This window comes from Oreochromis niloticus, linkage group LG10 (genome assembly GCF_001858045.2).
Source record: "Oreochromis niloticus isolate F11D_XX linkage group LG10, O_niloticus_UMD_NMBU, whole genome shotgun sequence".
Taxonomy (NCBI): domain Eukaryota; kingdom Metazoa; phylum Chordata; class Actinopteri; order Cichliformes; family Cichlidae; genus Oreochromis; species Oreochromis niloticus.
The window spans coordinates 15,115,773-15,132,582 of record NC_031975.2 but is presented as its reverse complement, the minus strand read 5'-3'; the positions used below and the strand labels follow the sequence as shown (position 1 = coordinate 15,132,582).

At 37.4% G+C, this 16,810-nt stretch overlaps 1 protein-coding gene across 1 annotated transcript; it reads left to right on the top strand.

Moving 5' to 3' along the window:
• The first annotated feature begins 477 nt into the window (after nt 1-477).
• sod1 (superoxide dismutase 1, soluble) lies at nt 478-4,954 on the top strand. Its single transcript, XM_003446807.5, has 5 exons — nt 478-636; nt 2,009-2,105; nt 2,257-2,326; nt 4,281-4,395; nt 4,571-4,954. The coding sequence occupies exons 1-5, from the start codon at nt 565-567 to the stop codon at nt 4,676-4,678; spliced, it is 462 nt and encodes a 153-aa protein (XP_003446855.1). The 5' UTR covers nt 478-564; the 3' UTR covers nt 4,679-4,954.
• The last annotated feature ends 11,856 nt before the right edge of the window (nt 4,955-16,810 follow it).

The following is a 16,810-nucleotide window of genomic DNA, read 5'->3' as shown; positions in this document are numbered from 1 at the left end:
TTTATATGAGTTTGTGATTAAGAAAGTTCAAGACCTACTGAGGACCAATTTTTGATATGCACTGACACGAAAAACCTTAGAATTAACAAAGGATGTCCTTTGTTTTACCATTACTCTAGGTGTCAACAACAGCAACAAGAAACTGCATAAAACGTTCAGCTCCACCTACACCACATCTATAACGAAGGGCTACACCATCACCAGTTTATTACACAATTAGTAGGCTATTGACTGGTAGTACTCACAAGGATACATATGACATTTTCTAAGTACTGGGAACTTTGTCAGATCTACTCTTGAACCAGTTAATATTTCTCATTTATCTGTGTATTTCATATATTTAATTACTTTTATAACGTGGTTGTAGAGATTTTTTTCCCATCTGTCTGATAAGCCAATATCTTAGCAGTGACCAATCAAAATGTGCCATTTTTAATTTTATTTGATTCTGATTGGTTGATGTAGCATACACCCGCCTATTAGTTATGCAGTATACGTAATCGCTTGTCAAAAGCAAGACCACGCGTTCATAGGCTGGGTGTCGTGTCTCAAACTTCTGCAAAGATGGTGCTGAAAGCGGTTTGCGTTTTGAAGGGAACTGGCGACACTAGTGGGACAGTTTATTTTGAACAGGAGGTAAGACGGGCTATTCTTCGTTCACGTTGAGAAAAAAAACCCCGTCCCACAAACTACGCATTTAGCCGTTTTAAAGCGAAACGTTAGAAGGGTTAATGCACATCCTGCTCTTACAGTTATCGCCGACGGCTAAGCTAGCCAAGTTCTGCTCTCTTTAGCTTGTCTTAATGGTTAGCTTGCTGTTGGCTTGCTAGCTAGGTACGCGTTAGCTTGTGAATAACAAGTCGTGCAAATTTGCGTGGGTTTTCTAACAGTCTGGTCTCATATTCAACGCCGCCCCGTTGCTAATTAACCTCAGTTTACTCTGCACAGTATAGTCAGTGGATGTTGCTTTTCACTTCAAAGTAGGTTGCTTGTGTCAACCACGCATTTAACAGGCTATATGAAATCACTGGCTTGTCACTATAGCAGTAACCTTTGGCCACTAAAGCCTGTGCAGTGTTAATGGTTAAAGGTGTGTTTTTTAAGGCCCGCCCAGGCTGTTTGTATAAGAAAGACGCTTGTTGCATAAGTTCAACGTTTGCAGAGACAGTCTAAAACAGACCGTCAGATGTGGTTTCATCTACCAGGCAAGCACTTCTGTATGTAACGCTTTTGCTGTAACTCCGAAACAGCCGGCAAAATGCTTCGATATTATTGTGATCCATCAAAACAAGAGCAAACGCGAATTTGCTCATTATTTTTTTGCCGAGTCATTGCCTGTCCTTGTTTTCGTTGCCTTTCGTTTATTTGGCCTTCTTGATAAGGGTAAAGTGCACTGTGCAACCGTCAAAGACACATGGTCCACTATCAAAGAGACGGACTCATTCACATCAAATCAAACTTTGTGTGTAAATTACAGTGTATAAGTAATATTTGTAACCAATCATTTGAATTCAGTTCAGTGCATTTTAAATTTATAGAGCACCAAATCACAACAGTTGCCTTAAGGTGCTTGGAGGTTTAAACGTAGTTTTCTTGAAGACTTCCTGCTGTGCAGACGTAATGAATGATTACCTGTCCCTTTCCATAGAAAATGCATTGCATCCTCCAGTAATAACTTTCAGAAGGCATGATTGTGCAGTTTAAGCTAACTGTACCATGCATTAAAACAAACTTATTGAACATTACTGCTGTTGTAGTTCAACTTAATAGGATTTTTTTAAGTTTATATTTGAGAGTATGTCTTTTGTAGTAGATCTGAAATGTCTGTTATTTTTTTGGCACCAAATCCCACAGCCCAGCTTTGTTTTTCCTCCTTACGTTATTATAAGGAATGTCTGTCTGGGGTGGGGCATGCTATTGAATGGAAGTAATCTTCATTCAATATTCCCGTCCTTCTAGCCACCTGGCTTTGAGAGCTTCTTTTGTATTTGTGTTTTTGATCTGCTAGAATGAGTCAGCCCCTGTGAAGCTGACAGGAGAAATCAAAGGCCTTACCCCTGGTGAGCATGGTTTCCATGTCCATGCTTTTGGAGACAACACAAACGGTAAGTTTCTCTGTGTGTGTGAAAGAGATCCAAATCCAAAGAGACTTGGATTTCTTAATTTTCAGAATTTGATAATGTTACTGCATCACCTAGGTAATCTAGACTAAATTTGCAATAGTTCAATATGTTTCATATATATTTTCTTACCCAGGGTGCATTAGTGCAGGCCCACACTTCAATCCCTACAACAAGAATCATGGTGGGCCTAAAGATGCAGAAAGGTGAGTCCAGTCTGAAGGAAGAGTATCAGTATAAAAAGTAATTATATTGCTCATTAGTAGTAATGTTATGTCTGACACTGAAGCCCCAAGGCCTGTTAAGCAAAGTGGGTGTGTCCAAATGAAACCTTTGTTTAGGCCTGTATTCTTTAGAATATCACGTGGCAACTTGCCTGACTGCCTTGTTATGTGATTCGAGCTGTTGAAAAGATGTGGGAGTTAGATTTTTTTGCATGAATTGGATGTGAGGTCATTCTGAGGATCATCACGAAGTTGCAAGGAAATTTTATGCACATTATGGATCAACAAAAAGGGCAAAAAATATCAGCAGTTAGGGAGGATTTTGACATGATACCTCCCAGTAATAACACGTCTTTTCAAATCAATCTCTGAGGTACATATCTACTGGTATGTAGCACACATGTATTATCACAGCAGAGCTGCTGTAATTTGAATGACCAGTAAATGTCAGTAATTTCAAATGAGCTTCGTGTGATTTGCCTTCTGGTGAAACAATTCGCCAGAAAGATTCAACAATTTCACAGGAGTTCATGCACCATCACTACTCATCAGCAATGGCTACAATAAAAGTTAATGTAAATGGTTACAAAGGACTGAAATATTTAGTAGGGTGCTTTGAAATAAGCTTCAGATCATGTCAAGAGGTTGACATTTGAGCAATATTTACCCCCCAAAAAAAAGAAAAAAAAGGTGGGGTCCTTGTTGTGATATGGCTGTGCCATTCTAAGGGACACCAAAAATACCCTTGGATTACTTGTCATTTAGTTCACTCAAAGTTGCAAATGATTTTAATAGATTTACTCCTATATAGAAATAGCTCAGGTGAGTTTGCATAATTTTGCATGCAGTCTGTGTTAGGTGATGATGCTTAATACTTTCAAGTAACACTAGGTTTGACTGTAGCTTTGATTTGCCTGTATGTGGTTTTTATTCAGAGTGGAACAAAACTTAAAGCTTAAATGTCACCAGTTTGTGGAACCTGTGATAATTAAAAGTGACAGTTGAAACCAACGCAGGAAAGTCAGAGAAGGGAACGTACAAACAATATGCTCAGCTCATTTCAAACCGGATAGATTATGTGGAATAAATCCTAACTGTAAGGCCAGCATATATCATCGTCACACTCTGCAGTGTTGTATCATGTAAACAAAATTCACCGCAATAAAAGAGACTTGAGCGATCTTAATGGGATATTTTTTTTTTAAATCTTAAGATTTTTTTTTTTTGTAGGTTATATTGCATCCATGCAATATGTACTACACATGTGGCTCAGAGCCGTAGTGTAGGTGGTTTAATATTGTGTTGCAAGATTACAGACACCTCCCATCTGTGTTGTCAGTTATTAGGATGGTTTAAAGCAGGGATATTAAACTCATTTTCCATCAAGGCCCACATGTAGCCTACGTTGATCTTAAGCAAAATTCTCCTTTTCTGTTGGTGTAAAGAAGTGTACCTACACATTTAATCCTGAGGGATTTTAATATAAGAAAAAGAAGTGCAATTTCAACAGTATGTTTCAGTTATTTACATGATACAGACATGCTGTAGTAAATGGGGCAAAGAAATGTAAAACTAAAGAAAAGGTTGTGGTAGCTCATTTCCCAAGCTGTCCTGTAATCATAAAGCAGAAAGTTTTTGCTAATTTACAGAAAAGAAAAAGTAAATGAAGTTTTGGACCTATTAACTAACAAAGAAAAAACTGTGGGAACTTTTAATTTTTATTTATTTATATATTTTACTTTTTTAACTTTGTCTTTTAACTGGTACTTAATTACTTTGCTGTAGTATGAATGATCATCGGGGGAAACCTATATCAACAGGAATAGCTGTAAAAATTATGAAAATACAGTTAATATTCCATATTTTCTCCTTCATATTTTCCATATTGACACCCCTGGTTTAAAGCAAGGTTGTTTTGTTTTTCCTTTGTAAACAGGCATGTTGGAGACCTGGGGAATGTGACTGCAGCAGATAATGTTGCCAAGATTGAGATTACAGACAAGGTGATCACCCTCACAGGTCCTGACTCCATCATTGGAAGAACTATGGTGGTAAGTGAAAAATGCCAGTCCTTTGTCACTTTGTTCATTTCCTTTCTGCTTATTTTCATTTCCCTCTTATTCTCAATGTATGTGAAAGTGATATGCCAGATCGCAAGCCTCAAGTTACTGTATGTGGCTTAGCTTTGAGAACTGTTTATGAAAACCTTTTTGTCCTTTCTATTAGATCCACGAGAAGGTTGATGACCTGGGAAAAGGAGGAAATGAAGAGAGCCTGAAGACCGGTAATGCTGGTGGACGTCTGGCCTGTGGAGTCATTGGAATTACCCAGTAATCAACTTAACAGAACATGAAGCACTGAGTTCAGTTTTGTTTTTCATAGAGCACTTAACAAGACCAATATAGCTACCTGATGTGACAGTTTGTCCTTTTCAGTTCTCTGTGACTTTTAATCAACAGTCAAGTAGATGAGCCATGCTTTGCCCTGTTTGTTCCTCATGACAATTGTATTGAATGGGTTTATGTTTCCAGGTTAGCATCCCAAAGAATTGGTAACGCACAAGTGATGAACAATTGTATACTTGCGGAAGAAAATAAATAGTTCATCTAAGTTGTTTTTTGTGTGTGTGTTCTTGTAGTTTAAGTTAAATGGTAGCCCTTTTTTGACCTGTGTGGATCCTCTAAAACATGTAAGGATAAAACACCAGTCAGTTATTTGAAAAGGGCACCATAGATTTCACTGAAATTTTCAATGACTATTTTATGGTTAAAAGCTTCCAAGTTTTTCTTATATTAGCTTGTTCAAGAAAAGTAGTGAGAAAGATTAAATATAAAATAAGACATGTACTAGCAGTCAGAAGTTTGGACAGACCTCATGTTATGTTTTTTCTTTAATTTAATGACCATTTACATTCATACATACCCTTCCATGAGAATGTACAAAGTATGAAATAACTCAAAACATGTTTTATATTTTAGATTCTTCAAAATAGCCACCTGTTGCTTTGATTACTGCTTTGCACACTTGGCATTCTTTCGATGAGCTTCATGAGGTCATCATCTCAGGGGGGTTCGTATGGGTTGTTGAAATCCTTGAAAGTGCTTGAACTTATTGTCTTTCAAGGTTTGAAAAGTGAATTTCAGATGTGCTTAAAATTGCTTGAAACTATTACTGTATTTCATTCGCCTCAAATAACTATCCGATTGAATAGTTTGGTTTTCTTCTACTGAAGTTCCCTGGCTTTCATTCAAAATCTGTGTATCGAGAGCACCTACACATTAAACAACGTAAACATAAATGGCTTCAAGCTCACATTGAGGCCTGTGGGGCACTGTCAGCCACTGAAACAATAGACACATTTATGTGTTTTTGTATATGAATATTTCTGATCCCAAAGGGAATAAAATGTAGAATGAGAATGAATGTAGAATTTAAACTAAGAGTGTTGATGTATATGACAGATTGGTAAAGGCTGCCGGTTAAAAACGGCCAGTACCTATGATGATGTAGGATCTGTGCAGGTAATTTATTTCCAAATATCTCAAAGGCAATGAGAGGTATTTCAAGGTTGGGAAAAGCTGGCTTAATATTGGCTTTAGATGTTCCACTACATTACAGTACAAAACACAAAATCAGGCAACTTTAAAAAGACATTTCAATAATTTGTAAATGAATTAACCACATTTACAACACTATAAACAGGTTACTGTAATTTTACAGTAACTTTATTGCAAATTTCAATGAAAAATCTTGCTGTAAATCTAATTTAAAATTAAGTTACTGCAAATGAAATTCACAGTGATTTCCTTGCTCTAAATGAAATTTCACTTTGCTGCAGGGAAATCCTGCAAAGTGGTAACAACGCATAAAATTGATGAATTTGAATTCTGCACTGTGTAATAACCCCAATCATCCTCTAGAGGGGGCACTTACTCTTGGCGAGTCAGTTGTAACAATTAGCTGTTGGTTTTGTACTCCAGCACAAATGAATCCAAACAGCTTTTGTCTTTTTATTAAGATTAAAAATCCTGTCACACAGTTTGTGCATTTTTACTTAAAGAAACTAAAAGAATACGTATGTATCAGTGGAGGCGAACATCCACAAGTTAGTGTGTTGGTGCTGATCATGACCTACACAGAAGGGAAAAAACCCTTACTTTAAATTATTAATTGCTATTTGCTGTAAATATAAACTTCTTGTGTACATGTCACACAGGCGATGAGTGTCAAACTGCTGAAATATCACATTGGAAGCTGGGCTGAAATTAAAAAATCTTGGGTTATCCATTCATCCAGAAACCTGACTGAACAGCTGTGACCCATGCTGACCAGCACCTACCCATCCACCCACACACACACACACACACACACACACAGAGTAATACATACAGACACAAACAGTGTCTCTATCTCAGACAGTATGCACACCTCTGCCTACCGATAACAAGTGCGTGGCTGCTTAAATTGCATTTTCATTTGAATGTAAGTTGCTCCCATGTGAGTTGACATGACCGTACTCTTCTTGTGGGTAAATGAGAGATTGGAGGCTCTTTCAGTGAAGCCCATGCCTCAGGGAGCAATCCAAAGGCAAGCTGCAGCGTGTGCAATTTAAATTCATACATAAAATGTTTAGGTCTGAAGATGTGGAGTAGAATAATCATATACTCTAACAAGGCACATGAAACAAAATTTATGTTGCTGTGCTTGCTACTCAATAGTAAATATATTGCTAGTGAATACATTCAGGTACTAGAAATGTTAAAAAAAAATGAAAGCACTGAGTATTTTATGAAAAGAACTTGAATTTACAGGGTTTAAGATTGCAATATTCTTTTAAATGGGAAAGCATTTAAACTTGAAGTGATTTTGTATCTGGCCAAGAACTCTGAGGCAGCCTAAAATTCTAAGCTGAGATAGCTCTATTCAAGTAGATGGATGCAGCCAGCCGAACAGAAAGACAGACTGGCTGTAAAAGTTGGTATAAATAGCCTGGGAGTGGAGGTGATGAATAATAGACACTACCAATGCAGCTGACATTGAGGTAGGGATGCCATGGGAGCTGGAGAATCCAACAAAACTAGGTATGGAAGCAAGAACTTTATGGAAAAACAACAGAGACTCTAACTAGCTGTTGATTGAAGATCATGTTGGAAGATTTATTTTTATTTATTTATTTGTTTATTTTTGTCACTGTCACCTTTACACTATACAGCTTCTCATTCTTTGAAATCTTTTAGTGTCCAACAAATAAATGGCTGTCAGCACATTCACTGAAAGGGAGTGCTTAAGATTCAGAGGCTTTATGTGTTCTTCCCCAAAATACCAGTCTTACAGGAATATTTGTCTCTAAAGTAGTTGCAGTGACGAATGTATCTGCGTGTGCATCATATAAGAAAAGAAAGGGAAAGATGTCAGCCTATTAACCAATGCCACACACCCACATCTACACAGTCATACTTGTGATAGTAAAGCCTTCCCTCTGGTGTTCACATAGGGATGACTCACAGTTAGTTCTTTTTAACTAAGTTATGCAAGCTAAGCAGAGGGACAGACACTTTACTGGCATGCCTAAGTGTCTGTATGAGTGAGTATGCTGTACTTGTGATTTTGTTTTTTTGTGTTTTTTAAATAGGCATCCAGCCTTGTGCTTTGAAACGCCACAGAGGAGAACAAGTGTGTTCACATTTCTGGAGGAGGGTTCTTACTGTTACTCCCCCAGGCTGCAGTAGAACGTGTATGGCCCAGCACTCCAACCGAACAGCCTGTACCGGCTTTTCTTTAACGGATTCGTGTTTATGAATTGCACACAAAACGTATGGCCGCACCCCTGCCTAATAAACAGCTCTATTCCACTGAGAAATGGACTCCAAGAAGATACTGTAAAGGTCATCAGGGTGTTTCCTTAATCTCTGAGCATATTGTTTTGGGCTCACCTGTGTTCCCAGTCATTACCCATTTGTGTCTTTTGTCCATTCCTGGTTGTTGAATTGAGAAAATAAAAATACTAGTTTAGATCTGTGGTCTCCTAACTGATGTATAAAGAAATTTCTTTACATTCAGATTCGTAATGAAAATGCAATCATAAATTAGTGTAAGCCTAAAAGATGGAGCTAACATACAGTACTGTGCAAAAGTCTTGAGCTATCCTTTATCTCTTTATGTTTTGTGTCCAAGGCACTTTTAAGTGGTGTCCAAGCTCTCTGAAGGTCTGTTATAGTTTGTTTTTGAATTTCTTTATTTGACATTGGCTTTGTTTACACTCACCTTCAGCTTTCAGTTTAGTTCTTCCACCTTTTCAGAGGATTTTTTTTTGTTTGTTAAGCCACTTAAACATAACCTATGACTCATTCAAGCACAACAAAGGCACCTACCTCAAGGGATGAACCAGTATTGTGTCTATCCAACAGACAGCTTAGCAAAGAACCAATTGCATCTTTAGGCACTTTGTTGCTAGCAGCCTGTGACAAAAACTCAGGATTTATTTATTTGTTATAATTTCTTTAGTTGAATCTTTTAAAAAAATGCCTACAGGAACACACTTTGACAGGCATAAAATGGTAGTTTTGCACTAACAAAGTGATCCCTGAAAAGCTAGTAGTAAAAAAACTTGGGATCTCTCAGTGGAGGACAAAAGAAGAAGAAGTATACGCAAAAGGGGAGGGTAGGCAGCAGTATGGGGTCTTATGGAGAAGTGAATCCAGATTTGAGAGTTTTGGTTCAATCACATTGATATGCACGCTGGAGTTCACGGGAGAGGTACAACAATGAGTTCCTACAGCCATTTGTAAAGTATGGTGGAGGCTCTGTTATGGTCCGTGGCTGCATTTCAGCTTGCAGTGTTGGAGATCTTGTCAGAATTCATGGAATTACCATCAGATCCACCATGCAAACTATCTGGAAGGCATCTGATTGGTAAAGGCTAGATTTTTAACCATGGGAATAATCACAAACACACTGCAAATGCATTAAAGCATACCTGAATAAAAAAAAACACTCAGTGGATTGGAGTCATGAATCGCCTCCCCAGAGCCCAGACCTCAACATTATTAAAGTGGTGTGGGATCATCTTGACAGAGAACAGAACAAAAGTCAGCCAACATCCAAAGAAGAACTCTGAATGTCCTTCACGAAGCCTGGAGTACTATTCCTGAAGACTACCTACCTTGACGTTCAAGCTTGTTAGAATTGCTTGAACTCTGTTTTTGGATTTTAAGATATATTTGAATGTTTGTTTGCTTGTGTCTCATTAAAACACAGCACCTATTTCCCTTATTCCTAGCAAAATATAAAAAAAATGAAGAATGGCTGGCTTACGACGTTTACTGCAGTATTTGTGATTTAAGGTACACTCCCCCTCTTGGGATTTAAGCACTACACTGTACGCTTACCGATGAAATTAAAATTGAAGTTAAATTCTAGTTTGAATTCTCATGTTGAGGTATTGGTAGTAACTCCCCTTTGACCTTCCCCTGTACTCTAGGGTGAAAGGTCACTTTCCTGTATACTGTTTACCACTGTCTACCACGGGGATATTTTAGAGACTAGGAGCCATAGGTCAGGGGTGAGATGCCATAAACAGTGCCCATGGTATGATGCTATTCTATGCTTTGTAGCCAGACTAATTACAAGGCCCCTGTGACCTAACCTCTGACCTCTGAGTTATGTGTCATGTGATCATGAGAGTGAAGCCACTGAATACTCTCATGATATTTATAACCGCAATATACATTTGCGCTCTCAACCTTTAATAAAAGTAACGTTAAGGTTCATTGTTTTGTGTAATATTAATATGAAAATGTTTTTCAGCCTAGCAGACCAGCCTCAGCAAGGCATGAACAACCCTTTTTTCCTCTATGGTTAAACAGCAGTCTATGGGTTTGACCTATGAACTCAGTGAAGCAATAACCTTGGGAAGCTATAACTCGCACCTTTAGTCAAGGAGATGCTTATTATTCTTTCTAGACAGGATGGCTTTATCTCTAGCTGTTATAATGAACCAAATCTGCAGTTTAGGTATGAACAAATTATTTTTGCCTAGTTTCTTTTTCACTCTTATAAAGCTTTTACATGTTATTATACTAGCTTTGTAAGTTTTGGCTTACTCTTCCAATACTACCTTATACTTGTGATGTAACCACTGGGTAAGCTTATGGGTGCAAAAAGTAGTACTGTATGGAAATAACATCACATCCCAATTAATTAATGCCACAGTAAAGACTTTTCTTATGAATCTATAGTCTCAATCGCAAGTTTATGGTATTATGCACTGCAGAATAGTGTTTATTCTATAGGTTATTTTCTAATACAAACTAAGACAGGAGGTAAAGTGGGGGTGTACTTTAGGACATGAACTACCTCATGAGCATGCAGTGTTCTGGATATCATGTTAAAAAGCCACATGCTGCTTGTCATAAAGGGAAAAAAACAGGGAGTGACTTATCTTTTTCAATGACTATTGCTTTTGTAACCCATGTTAAACAAATATTGCATTATATATCGTAATTTAATAAGAATATTTGGGACGTTGACTGTTAAAGTGAAACTAAGTCTTGTCTGTAGATTAAAAGTTTATGAAGTAGCAGCTTTGGAGGCTTTATGTATTATATAAATGCGTACACAGACAGCACTTACATTCTGGTCACTATATCGTGTTTTCACAGCCGTTAACATGTAATTTGCATCAAAGCACAAGAAATAAAATGGACATTTTTGTCACATATCCACATATTTTACATGTATAAATGGATTTGAATAAGTTTGAAATATTACACTCACCTCTTTGTTCTACTAGTTGGTTCGTGCACATTTTCCCCTGCTAACAGAATTCTGTTATGGAAATTCATAACCCCATTAACCGTTATCAAAGCAAATGTTTAGACAGGAGCGGAAAAGGGGAAGTGAATTAAAGGTTTTGCTGCCTGGAGAAACTTTACATTCTGTCTTTATTTGACCTTTCGTTTAGGGACACCACACAGATTTCATGCTTATTTCTTTACATGAAAGCTTTACTGTGTGCACCTGTGTGTATGTTTGTGATTTTTGCATTTAACACCCTTTTGTGTGTGTGTGCATTAGATGTCCTGCACAGGTGTGAAACGTTCCCAGCAGGATAAAAACCACTACTCTCTTTGAGCCACTGACTCTCTTTGAGGAGAATAGAAAACACTACACATTTATCCATATATATATATATATATATATATATATATATATACATATATATATGGCTGCTCCTTCCCTCACAGTCTTTTTCTTCTTGCTTCTGTCCATTCCAGATAAAGGAGAAAGTCTTGGCTCTGACCCCCACACTCTCTGAGATGAAGGAGGAAATTACTGTGCTAATATGCGCATATTTTGGATCCTTTGAAACATCCAGCCTGAAATTATACACTTCTCACCATGCTTCGCTTAATTATTCATCTACTTGTGAAACGTTTCTGGAAAGTAAAATATGCTCCGGCAAGTTGAACTGGAAGAGAAACACTAGGGCTGCATCTGCTGCGTAATTTTCTCTCTTAATTGTTTGACCTATAAAATCTCAGAAAATAACATGAGCTATTTAAAATTTGGTTTGGTACAAACAAAAATTGAAACCCGCAAAATATTTTATTTTCCAGAAATGCAAAAAATTATAAAACTAAATAAATCAGAAAATCTAAAAGTTAAGAAACTGAAGCAAACATTTTTTTCCATCAGCAACTAATTTTCTGTTGTTAATTTCTGAATACACCTCTAGAAATGATTTAGCCTCGCATGTAGTCTTAGATGCATCTTTCTGTTGTGCTGTGTGGACTTTCTTTTCTGCTTGATCTTCTTCAACTGAGGTGTTTTCATTGTTTGTTTGTAAATCAGCAAATACAATGGAACTAAACTTTATGAAATTTGGTGGAAAGGTGGAGACCAAGGGGCAAAAAAATGACATTAAATTACTTAATTTTGTTGTAGATCTGTGTAACATTCTGAAAACTGACATATGCCATTGGCTCTTGAGGAAGATACAAGACCAATTGACCTCCTCTGTGCACCAATATATATCACCTGATGCAAATTAGCCAAAGGTAAGCCATAAGCAGTTAAATGCAGTATGTTCTTGTTACATTAATGTAACCATTAATCAGAACTACACCTTAATTGTATGATTAGGCTGTGTTTCCTGCATAGCATAGGAGCATAACTCACGCTCAGTCCTATATCTCTGTGTGCACATGAGGGATGGAAATAATCTCTTGCTGGTATTTAAAGTTATCTCATTAATTACTTGTGGTGCCCCCAGTCTTGTTAGTTCTAGACAGCAATTAACTTGTTTTAATTGGTCTCCTGTTGCTGAGCGAGGTGAGTCAAAAACACCTGCAATTACACAGAGATGGTTAGAGTGAGAGTCATCATTTTGCCAACTGGCTTCAGGTGAGCAATCTGTTGCTGGTGTATGCGCACGAGAAAGGCTGAACAGTCTATTTGTGCTGTATAATTTAGATTTTTTTTAATTGACAAAACTCTGCTAACAAATTATTTAACTGTACAAACTGATGCAGATGTTTTCTAAAGCAACATCCGAATTACACTCGGGCCCATACAGTTTTTATTCTATTCTCCTTCACTATTTACTTACAATTTCTTACATGAACACAAAGTCTTCATAACAATTTATGTGACTTGATCCCAGCTAATACTGACCATCAAATTTGATGGGACCCAGCTGCTGATCATATGTCATTACCACTGGTGAATTTAATCTTGTTTGCCAGTACACCAGTCAGCCAGTTACAGTTAACATGGTGAATATCAGCCGATACCAGATCATCAACTCTAATTAAAATTTTACCGTTTCCGATATCATCACACCCAAAATAATGCATCATATTATGTCAATCTGTTGAACACACCCGAGTTTACACAATTCCACCCTTTTGACCTGGTAGGCTCTTTACTTCCGTACCATCAGAGTGAGAACAAAGGGAACTTTGTAAGTTGAGAAAAATCTGCTTAATCTCCCAATCAGCTGGTTGCTATTTAATGTAAAGGGATATCATATCAGTGATCATGTATATTCGTTATATATTAATTGTGTTACATTAGATTCCTTTATTCTGTTACTTTAAAAGTGAGTGGTAGTACCAAAACGGTGGATGGATTAGTGATGTAAGTTGAGCTCATGATAGCTTGTTTGTCTTTGGTTTTATTTTTAAATTATACAATTAGTCCTTATTTTGATGTATAGGAAAAAAAATCACCCATCCATCCATCAATCATACATAGGTTCGTGAGTCAGTGGAACCAACTTTGCTGTATTTTTTTTTTCAGGGTATTTTTATTCAATCCTGTGCTTACAGTTGCTCAGCTGTTTACAGTAAATCAGCCTGAAGAGTTCTTAACTTCCTATAGAGCAGAGGCAAAGGTAAAGGCAAAGGATTAAAATTATGAATGAAATTCTTTCCATCCCTTCAGCAAAAGAGAATAAAAGAAGGGAGCGAACCCTGGAAGAAAGACAACCACCCCCGCCCCCAAAACGAAATCAGAGGGGAATATATATTTCAGGAGCAAAGAAATCTCGTCTACTCTGCACCTCTCCAAATGTACCATGGCAAAACTGCACCTGGTGCAAAAGCCCTCGATCTGCAGGCTATAAGAGTAACAGCTGTGACAGGCAGCTCCTGGTATACCTCCATCCTCCTGGGAGTAAACCAGCTGCTACAGATGTTAGAGAGGCAGATAGATGTAAGAGGTGAGATGCTTTATAAGAACCTACAGAGAGATTATGATTTTGAGTGTGAATTACAATCACTTATGGAGTGGAGTTTTTCCTAAAAAAATAGAGTTCCATCCATCAGCAGCAAAAAAAAAAAAAAAAAAAAAAAAACATGGAGAAAATTCCTGCCAGATCAAGTTGTTAACCCAGTACTACACACCAAAATGACTGTCACTTATTCCACACACTGCACGAGAAATAAAAAACATTGTCCTGCCTGCAGTGATGTGTATATCTACACAAACTAGTTAAAAGCTCATGAAACAGAAATGAATAAATGAAGCTATCAAACACTGGTAGACTTTTATTTGTTTATTGCTCTTAATTAATATTGCTGTTTTATTAAAGCAGTAATCACACACATGGTTATATTCCTATACTGAATATGAAAACTTGGCCTCCATTCTCGTGTCTATCACCAAATCACAGCTGTGCTTATAGTTACTATGACAACACTCCCTCTTCAGCTTAAACAACATTTGGGTAAAGATTAAAATTAAACCTGTGGATAGAGTGGTTAGTCTTGAACTACACATTATACACTGATGCCCTTCAACAGGATCAGCAGCTGCTTGCTAACTGTGACACTGAAGCCACTGACCCTGAGGTTGTGGTTCTAACTTTTTGATCACTTAATCGATTTAAAGGTAAAGAGGAAGCTCGGTTTGACACTCTTTTAAAAGTATCATATCAAGAGGAACAATCAGTTTGTGTCTGAGATGAAAAACAACTTCTTCTGCTTTACCTCACACACGTAAAGGTCGGCATCCAATGCTGATACACGACCGAAAGCAGCAGATACTTGCGTTAGCAAGAGAGAAACTGAGAGCGTCTAGAGAGGGCCCATCTATTTATGATGGTGCATAATTGAGATATATGACCAGTGCTTTCCATTTAATTCTACTAATTGAAAAATCAATTCACTAATCCACTAATTCAGCATCAGATCGCCTGTTTAAATGCCACAGTGATTACTGTAAAAGCATTTTTTTTGAATGCGAACAATACAGATCCTACAAAGAACAATGATGATAGCAAACATGTCCTTAACAGAACAACCAACAAGTAATCTAATATACAAGACTGGGACTTGCATATTAGACTGTTTCTGTCTTTTATTTCAATATGAAAAAATGTTATTATGATATTTGAGATCTGGGCACTTTTCATTTGATTTTGTGAGACATTACATGTTTTTTTACTTATTCAGAATAAAAAAAGGGACAATAACATAATATTTGTTGTCTGTTTATTATTTGTGGTGTCAAATCATCAAATGAAATATTGGCTTTTTCAGTGGCTTGGCAGCATCTTTTAGTGTCACTAAATCCCATCCTTGTCTGCCTCCTGTTGTCTGCATTTTTCTGGCTGTTTTTACTTTTAATTATTTGAGCTTGCTAGACAGCTTAAACCTACCAAACGATGTGTTAGTAGGGTTGCAGCAGTCCAAGTCTGCCACAGACACAGCAGCAGAAAACAACCCCTCAGTCCTGTCTTCTTTCCTTTTTTTCTTCTGAGGGCACAATGGCCCTTGGTTTTGCTGATGCATACAGAAAGCTTCAAAGTTAGACGTTGAGGACACCTGACACCCTACAGCACAATACCTGCCACCAATGCACTCTGGAGGATTTTGTCATTTAGTGTCTGCTTGTGCAAATTTGTATATATTTTATTTTTCTGATGATTTAATTTTAGCACACAGTTGTAAAAAAAAAAAAAATGTGTGTGTAAAAACTTCTGTATGGTTCAAAGCTGTGCATCAGTTTATTGTCTGTGGTACATGCTGTTCGTGTACATATGTGTGCATGTCTGTGTACATGTTGTGGTTTGTGTGAGTGTGGGTTGTCTCTGTCTCTATGTTCCTCTCTCAGTGGGTGGTAACTGTTAAACTCTTCCATTTGCTGGGATTACTCCTCCAGTCAGTCCTGTGGGAGCAGCCATCAGCCCGTCATCTTTCAGAGCAACGCTATACCTTCTGAGGCTTTAATCCCTTCTTCCCTCTCCTTCCCCTCCTTTTCCCACACTCAACCTCTTAACCTCATCTCCAATTTTCTTTTCCCTCCCTCCCTCACTGGCTTTTTTTTCTTTTGCTGGGGCTGTCAACTTTTAGCTGAACTGGCTAAAACTCAGTGGATGCAGCAGTGATTGCATTAAAAGCTGTGATTTTACACCTTTTAAGATGCGACTGTTCTTAATCCTTTTAGGGAGAAACTGTCGACTTTTTAGCACCAATCACCAAACTGATAAACAAAATGCTATAAAAAAAAAACATTTATTTCATTGGTATTAAATATGTGCATTAATTTGTTAATTGTTACAAAATTCATAATAATAGTCATATTATACAATAATATCTTGAATGCTGAAACTAAACTTTGCCTGTACCACTATAGGCTAACCCTGTCCAATACAGGCAACCCGGGGCTAGATGATGTGGATTTGAGATGGCTGTGTGTTACAGATAAAGAGTGATGCAGCGAGACAAGCACAACTGGAGGACAAGAAAGGGTCTAATTCTGTCTCTGCGGCTTGACCTGGAAACAACCCATACATAAAAATTTCTTAAATGAGTAGGAAATGGGTGTGTGTGTGTGTATGTGTGTGGGTTTTATGTGTTATTAAGTGCAGGAAGTAAGTGGGTGAGAAAAAAGAAGAAGAAGAAAATAACCCCTTTTAAAAAAAGGTACCTCTTGTCTGTGAATCTAGCTGCTGTTCTTGGC